This window comes from Sebastes fasciatus, chromosome 14, assembly GCF_043250625.1.
Source record: "Sebastes fasciatus isolate fSebFas1 chromosome 14, fSebFas1.pri, whole genome shotgun sequence".
In the NCBI taxonomy this organism is placed as follows: Eukaryota; Metazoa; Chordata; class Actinopteri; order Perciformes; family Sebastidae; genus Sebastes; species Sebastes fasciatus.
In genome coordinates, this window is record NC_133808.1 from 17,896,928 (window position 1) to 17,911,127 (window position 14,200).

At 38.6% G+C, this 14,200-nt stretch overlaps 1 protein-coding gene across 4 annotated transcripts in view; it reads left to right on the top strand.

Annotated features, from left to right (window-relative positions):
* Positions 1–11,022, top strand: part of grb14 (growth factor receptor-bound protein 14) — a 31,704-nt gene extending 20,682 nt beyond the window's left edge. For 3 of the 4 annotated variants that reach the window (XM_074659385.1, XM_074659388.1, XM_074659387.1), the window contains 11 exons: positions 654–775; positions 902–976; positions 1,126–1,263; positions 3,892–4,002; positions 4,091–4,186; positions 4,550–4,612; positions 7,628–7,744; positions 8,058–8,127; positions 8,220–8,307; positions 9,466–9,559; positions 9,692–11,022. In XM_074659385.1, coding sequence (XP_074515486.1) covers positions 654–775; positions 902–976; positions 1,126–1,263; positions 3,892–4,002; positions 4,091–4,186; positions 4,550–4,612; positions 7,628–7,744; positions 8,058–8,127; positions 8,220–8,307; positions 9,466–9,559; positions 9,692–9,838 — 1,121 coding nt within the window. In that variant the 3' untranslated portion in view covers positions 9,839–11,022. The remainder of the gene's footprint in view (positions 1–653; positions 776–901; positions 977–1,125; positions 1,264–3,891; positions 4,003–4,090; positions 4,187–4,549; positions 4,613–7,627; positions 7,745–8,057; positions 8,128–8,219; positions 8,308–9,465; positions 9,560–9,691) is intronic. The other variant, XM_074659386.1, reaches the window with a different exon arrangement.
* Positions 11,023–14,200: the final 3,178 nt, after the last annotated feature.

The following is a 14,200-nucleotide window of genomic DNA, read 5'->3' on the forward strand; positions in this document are numbered from 1 at the left end:
TTTCAGTGACAACCATGTATTTAGATATAGTGGATTAAATGCTCCTTTGTGGGTTGACAAAATCCCCCTGAGCTAATACAATATAACCCTTAAAGAACCCATTAATTCAGAACAAAAAGTTAAGCATTTGGAGATGTAATTAGGCCGTAGACTGTAGCTGCATCAGAGTTCATATCTATAAATGTTTATTAAATTAAATCATTTACAAAGCAAGGGATACAGTAATGTAATTTCTCACAATCATATTATCAGCCATGTAAATCATGAATAGTTGCTTGTTTTCTGATGACGTATTTTCCCCCGCATGTTGTTCATAGTTCATTGTTCAAAGCTTCTTCACATAGCTGGCTAGTTGAATTATCGGGAAACATTTTTTGTTCAATCATTTCAAGTTCTGGGAAATAATTAGTTGCACTGATTCTCTCATCCAGAGGTTACACATTAATATGAGGTTAATAATCAAACTCTGTGACTCTGAGTAAAGCTCTTGTCAGGAAATCTTTTGCGTTATGATTTTAAGAACATTTAAACATATGTTTTTCACTTTGGTTTTGGCGTTATGGTCGATTCTGTTCGGCCTCCATATTTTATCCATAGAGAAGTGAAAAGCAGGTTAACCTGTCGTTGATTTTCTTTCCTCCTGGTCTCACTAGAGAGAACCATTGAAGACCATGAGTCTGTTATGGAGGTGCTATCCGGCTGGGGAATGGACACCGACTGCCGGCTGTATTTTAGGAAAAATTATGCTAAATATGAATTCTTCAGGAAACCCTTGGTGAGTTTGTGACAACGTTATACTGTATATATATGGTGATGGCTTCATACACATCATTTTGCCTTGGGATATCCTCTCTTTGATCAGACAGTGTTGTAATAAGTGATGTCGCTTTCACATTGGTAGGACTTTTTCCCGGATCACATGGTCTCCGTCTCCAGTGAAACCAATGGGATGGTGGATCACTCTCAGCTTATACAGGTATCCAGTTCTTTCTGTTTACGCTGCACTCTCTCTTTGCCCTTGAGTGCCAATTGCGAGGCTCTCAACCTCCCGTCTAAATGTGCTGTTACCTTAAGAGTCTACTGCATACTGCCACATAAGGACACATATTTCTCTACCCAACACAGACCTTTCTCAACTCCAGCACTTGTCCAGAGATACACGGACACCTCCATGCCAAAGAGCAAAGCAGGAAGTCTTGGAAGAAGTTTTATTTTGTCCTGCGGAGGTCGGGGCTTTATTTCTCCAACAAGGGAACTTCCAAGGTCAGTAAAACAAAATGACTCATCTACACAATATTGTCTGCATTTTATGACCCTGATCAGACTAGTTTTACAGGTGAAAAACACGGGGCACACCGCACTGCTTTTTTGTTGCCCAATCAGAGCATTTTTTGCAATTTGCTGAATCTTTTAATGGTATGTGTCGCTTGGCAACCACCAAATGAGTGCTAACATTACCTCGTTACAAACCATGAACTGTACGTGCCCAAATAGTTAATAGTACAGTTTGAATTAATGAAAACAACTTACCCGAAATCGCAAGTATCACACTAATTTGCCTCCTGCTGTTTTCTGTTCAGATCAAGGTAAGTCAGAAAGCTCAGGATATTCCAGCAAAAGTGACCACAATGAGAAAAAGCCCTAATAACGTCTGGTGCTTTCCGCTCCGATGGTACATGTCCACAGCCTCCGTCCTTTCCACGCTTCCCATTCATTGTCTATGTAAGCAGCCGTGCAATGCATTCTGGTAGCGTGGCGGCACGATTCGAGAGATGTGACGTCACGTTAGTCGCTCCTCATTTGCATAACGTTAAGGGCTAGGCCACTTTATGCAAATCACGGGCGTCCGACGCGACTCGCCGCCTCTGGAAACTCCCAAAAAACCTTTAAACTAACCCCATGTCGATCCAAAATAAAGACAGATTCAGCAACTGCTTGGACTGTTTTCAGAAACACATGTCGGGTGAACCATCTTCGTAATATAAGAGAAGAAAGTTTCCCAACGAGCCACCATGTTGGTTCCAGTTTGAAAGCTGGGAGCAGCAGCACATGAGGGAAAGCGTTTGTCCAATCAGGTGCCTTGTGCCTTGTGTCTAGTGGCAGCCCATCAAGCTACCAATGCGAGGCGATCCCTTGCGATAAAAAAACTCCCCTGTGGACATGTACCAGGAGTTGAATCTTTTTCAACTCGAGGCGTTCAGGGCGCTCCTGTAGAAACACGAGGCCTACAGAGCGGATAAACGAGAGGCATAAAAGCAGCGCGCAAAACGCTTCACTCTCATTGAAAACAATTACAAAAAGCCGCAAAACACGCTCCGTCTGAGCTGATCCTATGAAACTCAGATTTCATGGGTTATTTGTTGCATACAATTAAAACCATTCTGTTGCATGCAATTCTATTTTAATGTGTATGTGTTGGTCCGTCATCCTCGCTTGAATTAAATGCATATACAGTAGTTTGCAGTGTTAAATCATGATAAAAAAAAAAAAAATGCATGGTACCAATTGGAAAATTCAAATTCTTGGTTTAAGCTATGAAGATGCATCCTAGTCCTGCGTTGGTACACTATGGGGTCACCAGTTCATCCTCTGTATACATCTCACTCATGCTGCGAGAGGGCAGTGGAACAGGTTGAGCTTGATTTTCCTTAAGTCAGCTGGCACACCATCCAGGCAGAAACAGGACTCTCAAAGCTGCTGACAAGTGAAGCTTATACCTGGGCACCCGCCGTGCCAACACAACCACTTCTCAACTGCCTTCTTTTCCTCCAACAGTAGAGCTTTTGTTGTCGGGTGCGGGGAGGCTTTGGTATGGCGCCCACTTTTTACTCCAGCAGGTTTACCATTCATCTGTGGTCGGACACATTACTAGTCAGTCAGCACAGACGCTAACGGCTGTGGCATTACTTTAAATAAGGAAGTGGGACCGCTGCGTCACATGAAAGCAGAACAATGGGAATCTTTGTGCTTTTTTTGGATATTTATCTTTGGCACAATGTGGGTGTTCTCTGTCATGCATTTATAGGTCAACCACACCCAGAATGACTGATAGCACTGTTATTTATTGATACATATGCATTGTTTGAATCTAAGTGTGGTCCACCTCTGTCATAAATGAGCTCTTATGTTCCTTCTAGGGCTGTCAATCGATTAAAATATTTAATCGCGATTAATCGCATGATTGTCCATAGTTAATCGCAATTAAATTGCACATTTTGTATCTGTCAAAATATACCTTAAAGGGAGATTTGTCAAGTATTTAATACTCTTATCAACATGGGAGTGGGCAAATATACTTGCTTTATGTAAATGTATGTATATATTTTTTATTGGAAATTAATTAACACAAAACAATGACAGATATTGTCCAGAAACCCTCACAGGTACTGCATTTAGCATAAAAATATGCTTAAATCGTAACATGGGAAACTGCAGCCCAACAGGCAACAACAGCTGTCAGTGTGTCAGTGTGCTGACTTTAACTATGACTTGCCCCAAACGGCATGTGATTATCATAAAGTGGGCATGTCTGTATTATGGTTATTTTTTAATGGGTCACAGACATTCATCCATTCTAAATAGTAGCCTGCATTTTAATCTTGTTTTTTAATCTTGGCTATCGGTCAGAAAAAAAATCTTAATAGGCATGTCTGCCCAAACAGAGCAAACTATTTTGTGTCGTCTTTACTCATCAGAGCATAATGAACAGATCACGCCGTAACTTTTGTTGTCAATATTTTTTTCATTTACATTGTCTCTACAATGTCGACGAATACTTATCGTCAATTTTCGTGAGATGAATACTAGACCCCAAGCTTTGATTTAATGTTGCATGAAAGTTCATATCTTTACTGTACTTTTGTTTTATTGTGACCTCTCTTTGTTTTACAGGAACCGAGGCATCTCCAGTTCATTGCCGACTTCAGTGACAGCGATGTCTACACATTGTTGTCAGCCAAAAAACTACACGGAGCACCTACAGATTACGGCTTCTGTGTCAAGGTACCATCGCTTTCTAGAAATACCAGAAACTGTACAAAAGGAGCCGAAGTAGGAGTATTGATCGTCTCCTTGTAACTTCTCTCTCCAGTCCACCAAGTGTAGTTCAGCCCGGGACTTGAAGCTGCTTTGTGCGGATGATGAGCAGACCAGGACCTGCTGGATCACCGCCATGCGCTTGTTAAAGGTTGGCTCGTTGATCGCTAACTGGTGATGTCTAAGAGGAGGAATGCTGAGTCAGCGCTAGAATCAGATTTAGCTTTGGGAGGAGGTCAAGGGAAACTATTGAGTGATGCTGGATTAGCACTCCCACTCTTTATAGAAGCAGCATGTGTTCATTGTCTGGATATCTGATGGATACACTTTAGAGCATTAGTCACTCTCCTGCTGCTCTATAAATAATATACAATAAAGCGCAACAGACTGGGAGTTATTTGTATCTGCTCCTTTTCATAACTACACTCCAGGTCTACTGGAAGTATTTTAAAGTTAACATGTAAGAAATATTTGGGATTAGAATTTAAAATGCTGACATTGTTCTGTGTTTCAGTATGGGATGGAACTGTACCAAAACTTCATTCAGCCACACCAGAAACAAAAAGCTTCACCAATGGTAAGCCGACGCTCTTATTTTTATGTCATGTATTTCACTTGAAAATGCCTTAAAGGAACAGTGTGTAACAATTAGGTGGTTCTATTTGCAGAAATGGAATATAATATTAATAACTATGTTTTCATTAGTGTATAATCACCTGAAACTAAGAATCGTTGCGTTTTCGTTAGCTTAGAATGAGCCCTTCATATCTACATAGGGAGCGGGTCCTCTACACGGAGTCCGCCATGTCACTCCGCCATGTTTCTGCAGTAGCCCAGAACAGACAAACCAAATGCTGTTAACTTTTCCTGCTTGGGCCGGTGTCGATAACGTCACTCCCGTCGCCACCACTCTCTCTCTCTCTCTTGCTTCACCACTCACTTTTCCCACGTACACACACACACACAAAGCACTCTACTCTTACAAAAACTGGCTCTACAGAGGGGCACTCATGTTTTTGTGACGGCCACCGTAGCAATCTACTATGTTACATGCTTGGCACACAAGAGAAGTTGTAATTTGGCGGCATCTAGTGGTGTGGTTGCAGATTGCAACCAACTGAGTACCCCTCCTCTCACTCCTCCCTTTCCAAGACTAACGTGAGCCACAGAGTGCAAAACCGTGTTAACATCGTTCACCTCGCTCAGAGGCCATCCTTACCATAATAACACTACTTTAGGAACATTGGAAGTCAGACGGCGGCTAGCAGTACCACGGTTTTGCACTCTGCGGCTGCAGTTTCACAAGCGTGTAGGAGAGCTACGGTGGCCTTAAGGTAATGAAAAAAACGCAAAAGTCTCTCTCTAGACCAGTGTTTGGTTTGTCTGTTCTGGACTACAGTAGAAACATGGCAGAGCAACATGGTAGACTCCATGACGAGGACCCGCTGTAGATATGAACGGCTCATTCTAAGCTAACGAAAACCCAACGATTCTCAGTTTCAGGTGATTATACACTAATGAAAACATGAATATTATATTCCATTTCTGCTAATAGATCCCTTGAAATGTTACACACTGTTCCTTTAAAAGGTTACATCCTCACTTTAAAAATGTTCTTTTGTAAGCGTATTAACAATGGATCTAAAGACTGTGGTAAAGGTCACTCATGCTGACTATTTCACACAAATTAACACAAAATCTGCAGCTTGCCTCAATGTCTAGTCTCTTTTAACATTACTGTAGCTCACAGTTTTGGTGTTTCAGCCCACAAACTGTGTTTATCAACCTTGTTTCTAGCCAAAGTAGGCAACTTTGTTTCAGCCAAAAAGCATCAGATAAACTACTTCAAAATAATACCTGCCAAGCACCAAATGACGGACTGATAAGGTTAGCAACAAGCTGGAAAACATGAAGCCAAAATATTTTGCTCAGGAGTTGGTGAAGACCAAGTCAAAGCTAAAAGGAAAGGGGACATGGGACATTTTATAGATAAACGTTTGCAAACAATATGTAACTTTATAAAGTGGTATTAAGTCAATGTTGTTTTTCCCAGGTGACCAAAAAAAAATCCATTAATGCGGCTTTAAAGCTAAATTTTCATGCATCCATTACAGGCCAACACATAGCAGTGTAGTGATATGATTTCATAGGACAAATGAGGCACCTTCAGTGTGTTAATGTGGGTTCGGTGTCTCAGAATAGCCTCAGACTCTACTGGGAGTATTTTCGTGGCAGTGAACACAATCTATTTATGGCGTTTGGACATGTTCATGAACCCCTCCACTTTCTAAAAATACAAAGTGATCAGCTGCTCTCAGATTTAACAACTCATCACCTCTTCTCTGCTGTCGGAGGGTCATATGTGACCAACAGCCTCGCCGAGAGGATTAGCTGGAGAGATAGGGGGAGTACATGAATCTGCCAAATGCAGGGTCAGCCTGCTGAGTCTTCAGCGGTTTACGTGACAGATTTAGCTAAACATGCTACCAGGAGAAAACTGCTCCCTACGATCATTGGAAATTAAATAAAAGCTGTACTTGTATACAACATTAAGTAACATATTTATAAGGTATCTTATTGGATTTGGTGCAGATTGAATAAGAAGAACAGGAATGCCTCTATCCTCAACGTAAACACTGCTCACTTTGTTTTAATTTAAATTGTAAGCTTAGTAGGTGGTAGAGGAACAAATGTGGAAATTTAAAAGCTTCTCGGTAATCCTGATAAGAAGAATTTTCTTGAGTGTGTGCAGTGAGCCACTCACTATATGGCAGCTTAAAGGACTAAAATGTGCCCATGTGTCATTCTTTTCAAAGCCACTCTAATCCCTTTTCAATGGAGTTTTCTGTCTGGAATCATCTAGAAATGATGAAGATGGAGTCACGATACTCCGACACTAGATGGCAATACAATACCATAAGACAGCAGAAGGCAGTCTGCTTCCCTTTCACAGTACATAAAGGAAATAAATGCCAAAAAGAAAAGAAAAAAATAATATGGTTATTTTAATGCAGTAGTTTTTTGTGTCATGACAAAATAAAGCAAAAACATAATTTATTTAATGCACTGCTCAATTTTCAGATTTTGGGCCATTTTTCTTTCAAACTAGTGGAAAGAAAACATCCAAAATACACATTTAGGTGTTTATATTACTACAATTTGTCTATTTGCATTTGTAGATTTCTCTCAAATTCACCGAAAGTTAGCATTACATAAAACCTAATTTGCATATTCAAACATAAAACTTCAGAAAAAAAATTGTAATACAAAAAAAAAATTGTCTTAATGTAAGTAATCAACCATAAAAGTTTCATGGTGATATCTATTAGTTTTTGTTTGTTACCCTGTTTACCTGTAGTGTTTTGCAAAATATATGAAATTTTGAAAAAACTTACAAATACATAAAATAATACAAATAAAATACAAAAAAATAATTGTCTTAATGTAAGTAATCAACTATAGGGAAGTTTCATGGTGATATCTATTAGTTAAATCTTTTACCCTAGTCACCTGGGGTGTCTCCCCTTAAAACAAAAATAAACCCATGCAGTCAATACAAAGATAACATTTCAGTCTTTGTGTGCAATTTCAGAGAAGCATCTCAGAGAACTCACTGGTGGCCATGGACTTTTCTGGCCAAAAGAGCCGTGTGATTGAGAACCCGTCTGAGGCGCTGTCTGTGGCGGTGGAGGAAGGCCTGTCATGGAGGGTGAGTCACCTTTTGAAAACATGTACTCTCGACATTTTGGGGAACTTAATGAAATCTTTAAATTAAAGAGAGAATCTAGGAAAAAAATATTCAAATCTCACCATATGCTCTTACAATTTACAAATGTATCATATCTGTTAATGTCCAGTGTAACAAGAGTTATTAAGAATTTACATAGTATAGTAACAGTGTATTCATAACGCAACAAAATAAAGCTGATAAGCATCTCTTAGTTGTAATTACCTTTAGAAAAACGGGATTAAATGAACATTACTTCAACTAATATTGTGGCTGTGACTCATTTCTCCCGTAGAGGAAGAGCTGTCACCGTCTGAGTGGCCATGGGAGCCCCTCCACGTCACAGAGCTCGGTGTCAAACATAGGTTTGTGGGGCACTTTTTTATTATTTTCCATTTGCTGTCTGTGCAAAGTGAAATAGATGACTTGGATTATGTTGTTTCTCTTTGTGCTTCAGCCCTCCACTTGGCTCAGTCCTGGTTCCACGGCAAACTGTCTCGGGATGAGGCTCAGCGTCTGATCACTCAACAGGGTCTTATCGATGGGTAAGCACTTATACTCCTTTTTGCGTTTACATTATGTCATTAAAGGTTTATTGGTAGTACTGTAGCTAGACGTCTGGGCTTTCAGAATTTGGTGCTTGATCCACAACAGTGAGGCTTTTTTTTTTTCCATTTCCACTTTTATGAAGGACAAGCCTGGTAGTACTGTTAATAAAGTGTAAATTATACACACACATTCAAATATACATTTTCACACTGACACTACAATAGTGCAGTTATGTGGTTGGTAGTTACAAAATATAATCATTATAGAGTGTGATACAAGTATTTTAAGAAGAGAAACATTAGAATTATTGCATTATCACAGCATCTGAACGTATCTTTACAGCACTATTCTCTGGTTCACTGGTTCCCAATCTGGGGGTCCCGATCCCCATTAGGGGTCGCCAAAGCTTCACGGGGTGTCGCGAGGCCTTCTTGATTTTAAAGGGTGTAAGACAACTTTTTAAAAAAAATATATACAGTTGGCCTATATCTCAGCATTTCATTAATTTCTGTGAAGAAAACTAAATGAAAGTTTGGATTATTATTTAAGCTATAAATAGAATAAGGGCACGGTGAGGACCTCAACACAAGTTATTTTTTCAGAGCCTTCCTTCTCTGCTAAACAGCCTCGTCCTGTATTAGAAAAGTATGCCGTTAAAACAACCAAAGAGCTAATAGAACTATGGCCAAACGTCAGAGACACTGAATTTGTCAAAAAAATAAATGATTAAATGACTGCTTAAAATTAAAAAAAAAGAACTACATAGAATTGTATTCAAAATTCCTAAAAAATAACAGGAAAACTCATCTCTGATGCAATATTTACAGGAAATAATCTGCTCAAATTCATCCAAATCGCATCTTTTACACAAACTTCCTGCAGTTATTGTGTTCACTATTTGGGTTAATTGTACGGTTTATCAGTTGTTCGGTACAGTTATTGTGATGCATTGAATATAATATGAAATATCCATAAAATATGTCAGAAATAAGAAAAAAGGTTTGGAATGACTGGACTTCAAGAGACATTTTGTTTCATGTCATTCTTTAAACACTGGCAAATGCCACATGATGTGTTCAAAGGTGTTTTAGATTAATTGTTATCTATATTTTAGAGTGAGAATAACAGCTAACATTTTTCCTTTTTGTTTTCAGAGTATTTCTTCTGAGGGACAGCCAAAGCAACCCGAAGACATTTGTTCTGTCGCTGTGCCACATGCAGAAAATCAAACACTTTCAGATCTTACCTGTGAGTACAATCTACTGTTTGGATATACTATGTTCTTTTTATTAATCTTCCAAAACTACCTCCACATTTTAACCCGCATGTTCAGTAAATCATCTATATCTCGTGTGTGTATGTGTGCATCCTCCACTGCAGGTGGACGATGAAGGCGAGTTATTCCACAGTCTGGACGACGGCCACACGCGGTTCACTGACTTGATCCAGCTGGTGGAGTTTTACCAGCTAAACCGAGGGGTGTTGCCCTGCAAGCTCAAACACCACTGTGCCCAGATCACCCTGTGAACAAGGGACCCCAAGAGACCCCCGAGGGCCCACATGCACCTTAAACTCCAGGGCCTCTCTGGACAAACACTCCCAGTGTTCTCGTGCCTTGAAGAAGAAGAAAGAGATACAGACTGAACAGCCATGCTAACTGAAACCACTGTTATCACCCACTATCGTCCACATTCATACTATTATTTTGTAATTTTCAGAAAACAATTTGACAATAATAGACTGTATAATAACGGACTTACATGTGCTGAAGATGTGCAGTTGTGTCTTTGGCCCTGTAATGCGTGGCGGTAAATCCATTGTGCAAAGTCCAAACATGGCTTCTAGTGCTGTGTATTGTAGAGCTGGATGTGTACTGCAAACAGCTTGTGATTCTAACATCATGACAACAGTGAATTTTTCTTATTTACATACAGTATCTGGAGTTTAAAATAGAATGTCTTCTGCAGTAATTATATATACATGTCATCAATTTTTATTTGAAACCATGTCATGCTGGGAATTGTAGTACACGACACCTCCGTCCTGTTAAATTTAAGTAAAACTAAGCTATCTTACTTTTCATTGTCATTGTATTTCTAAGTATTCAGGTATTTTTTTTTTTTTTTTTTTTTTAAAGAAAATGATTGTTGTTTTCTATTTGAGAGCTAAAACGACCTCTCAGGAAGTGTCACTGTGCATGCTATGCCCTGTAAGCTGGACGCAGACTGCTGTAGAGACAGAAGGAGAGGTGACGTACAGGTGGAGAGAAACGGCACACGACCTCACTAGCCTGCACTAGCCTGCACATTCATTTTAAATGTATGTGATTCAATGAAATGTTTGTATTACATGAAATTAGTTGAGAGACATCGGTAAAATATACATTTCACCGATTTTAGATATAAGCCATTAAGATTTTGTGCGATTGATTTTGATCATATCTGAATTCAGTGTATAATGAAATTTAGGTTTTATATTTTCCAAAGATTCAGGTATTAACCCTGGCTTGGTTTTTATTTTGATGTTATTGCCACTGCTGTTGTTTTCAAAAAAGCCGATAATGCATCAGCTTTTAAATCAGTGACATGATTGAAACAACCATCTTCTGTTAGTTGTTTCTTTTCTTTTTTTTCCAGCTGGATATCAGTGCATTGAACAATGAATGTCATGGACTGCATAGTTTTATATATATAAACAAAGTCTGTTTGTAATGTATGATTTGTATGATTTATTGTCACATTTAACGATAAGCGGCACACTGTTGGTTAAACCCAAATTACAGTAATGTTTAAAAACTGCTGTAGTTCAGTACGCAGTGCAGTAAACTCTAATCTCAGAAGCCCGGATGAGATCTGGGACAGTGTAAACTCAGCCTTTACTATATAAAACAGTATATATTATAGTCTTTGTATGGTAAATAGGTTATGTTATGCAACGACAGACACTAAATCTCACTATAAAATGAAACCTGAGCCGTCCCATCAGCACACAGTGGGGCGCTTCTCTGCTCACAAAGATTTTTATAGTGAACACATAAGTCAGGATTTTTTTTAATGAGATCCGGCACATAGTTAAATTTAGTCGCACTATATATGTAGCCTATATGTACGGGACACATTAGCCGAACATTGTCACAAGTGTGATTCAATAAATTCTGTATATAAATATACATACACTAAGTATGTGTTCTCCACATAAATCATTTTTATAACCACTAGATGGTACTAGAAGCATTTTGCTTTTGCTGGTCCAGGTTTATGTGTGAAATAAAAATGTGTCTAGAGCAATTTAAATTACATAATACATATAAAATGTGTCCAAGATGCAAGCTCATGTTGACTTAAAAAAAGTTGTTAAGAAAACATTATAATGTAAAAGTTGTGCAACTAAGACTTCATTGGTGTTAAGCATGTAATATTTTATATGCAAAGGGTTCTCTGTGAATTCAATAAGAAACATATTGTATATATTGCAGTGAGTAATTGCATGTTACAATAACACCAACAACAACCCCTGCGTGCCTGTTCTTACTCTGATAAGTAATTTAATATTACAGGTGCAAGTAATGAATTGAAGATGATCTAATTTTCATTTTAAAACTGACTTTTAAGGCTCCATACAATATGAAATATGACACAAATAGTAACGGATATGATTGTTCGCTACAGAACCGTGAACGGCAGAATGTCTTGTCTTGAAGCATCCGTGTTAAACAATCTTCTCTGTTGTTGTGATACAAACACATTGCCCCTATACCTCCCCTGCTCGACTTCAATAGCACATTTCGAAACAGTGCTCACATCCAGGGGAGATGTGCGCACACAGAGAAGTCTTAAATGCACCCCTGCTTCCGAGGTCTTGTGCTAAATGTTGTTTTGGATGTATTCCTGCCATTGATCGGAGTCTGGCTGCAGGGGGAGAGATGGCAGCTGGGAGAGACTGCGCTTCCTTTAATGAATTCATCCAGCTCCATCCTGCCCAAACGGCCTGTGGATACAGCGTTTCTCCCAGTAAATAAAGACTGGCTCTGGCCCTCATGGACAACCACCACTGTTCCTAACACTTCTCACCACTACATTGGATTTACTCCCTCTCTCGCTCTCACTCGTATGACTTCAGGTTTTTGCACTTCAGAGTTGTCAACTTCACTCTGTTCTTAAATGTTGTATTCCCCCAGTCTGAATTCAATTATCTGGCTTCGCTGTCTGCGGCCAATTACTGATTACTGTATCTCCAATGGAGTGAAGACCTTGCTGTTTGCCGTGCTCTTGATCTACCGAAAGGGCATTATCTGGGCCTGGGTATGAGTCTGGGCCGAGTGTGTGAAGAAATGAGCCTCGGTTTGTTTAGGGGATGCGCTATAGTGAAGGTTAGAGGCTTTAACTGTTCCTCTGCAAAGGGCTCTCCCATCAGGACTATCTGAAGCCAACAGCAAATCCAACAGCACTTTACTGCAGCTACAGTGGCCACAACGGACCGGAGAAAAGACAGTCATAGGTCGAGAGGCAAAAAATACTAAATACGTGAACGATTTTTAATACAGACACATGGTGTTGAACTAAATATTACACCGGTGTTATCTCATACATAAACTGTGATTAACTTTGGGCTACAATGCATAGTTCTAGTACTGTTTTTGCTTTGAATTTATTTTCCTTTTTTGGAAATAAACATTTCATTTTAAATGCTGGTCAAACACACTATAACAAGCATCATGACTTAATACATTGATTTTCAAAGTGGGGGCCCAGGCCTCTTTGGGAAACGCCAGGGGGCAAATTGGAGGGAAGATGAGGGAAAATTATTAAAAAACAAAAATATATATATAGGCTTTATTTTCAAAAATCAAATATCACAGGGGTATACTGATCCAACTTTTTCAGTCTCGATACTAATACCTGGGCTTTGGGTATCAGCCGATACCGAGTACCGATCCAATACCTGTCTTTAATTAATAAGCTGCATGCCTCACTGTGTGGAAGTGACTGGATCAGGCTTGACTAATACATTGCTTTCCAAACTTTGTAAAACAACATGTAACAAATAAATAAATAGATATAAATATACTGAATTATTTATTATTAAAATAATAAATTATACACCAACAATTTAGCAAACAAATCTTCAAAGTTAACAGGACTTACAATTCAAGTGTAAACCTTTTTAATGCAGCAACATATAGCTCAAAACTTAAACAGGAATTAAGATTCTAGTATATAATGTATATAATATATAAACATAGAAGTGAATTTAATAGATCGGCCCCATTGTCACTGATACCCGATCCAGATATCTGAGTCAGTATTGGCCCGATATCCGATCCGGTATTGGTATCGTTGCATTCCTAAAAAATTATATTATTATATAATATATATTATTATATATATAGAAAATATAATTTCTAAATCTTTCTAAAACATCATTCATCACGTCAGCGGTCAGTGTTGAAATTTGACTAGATAGCTTAGTTGCTAGCATCTAGCTAGTTAGTGCTAACTCACAAACATGGACACGTTTTTGAAAATTAAGAGACCTGACGAGCAAATACACACACACACACATACACACAATGTTGTTGAATGTTGTTAAACTAAACTGACAAAATTCTTATAATGGAAAACAGAAATATTGAATCTTATGGAATGATTAAAGATTTGAAATACAAATGTAATTATTATTGCATTAATAAAAGGAAATATATTCGGAAGTTTTATTTAATTTATTTAATTTTTTAACATTTGCAGGAGTGTCAAAGGGCCATAAACTACTGCTATTTGGGGGGGTTGGCATGGAAAAGATTGGGAGCCCCTGATTATAGATAAAAAAAATAAGTCATGCAGACATTTTAAGTGCCATACAGAACATTCTCTATGTGTTGCTTCAAATGAT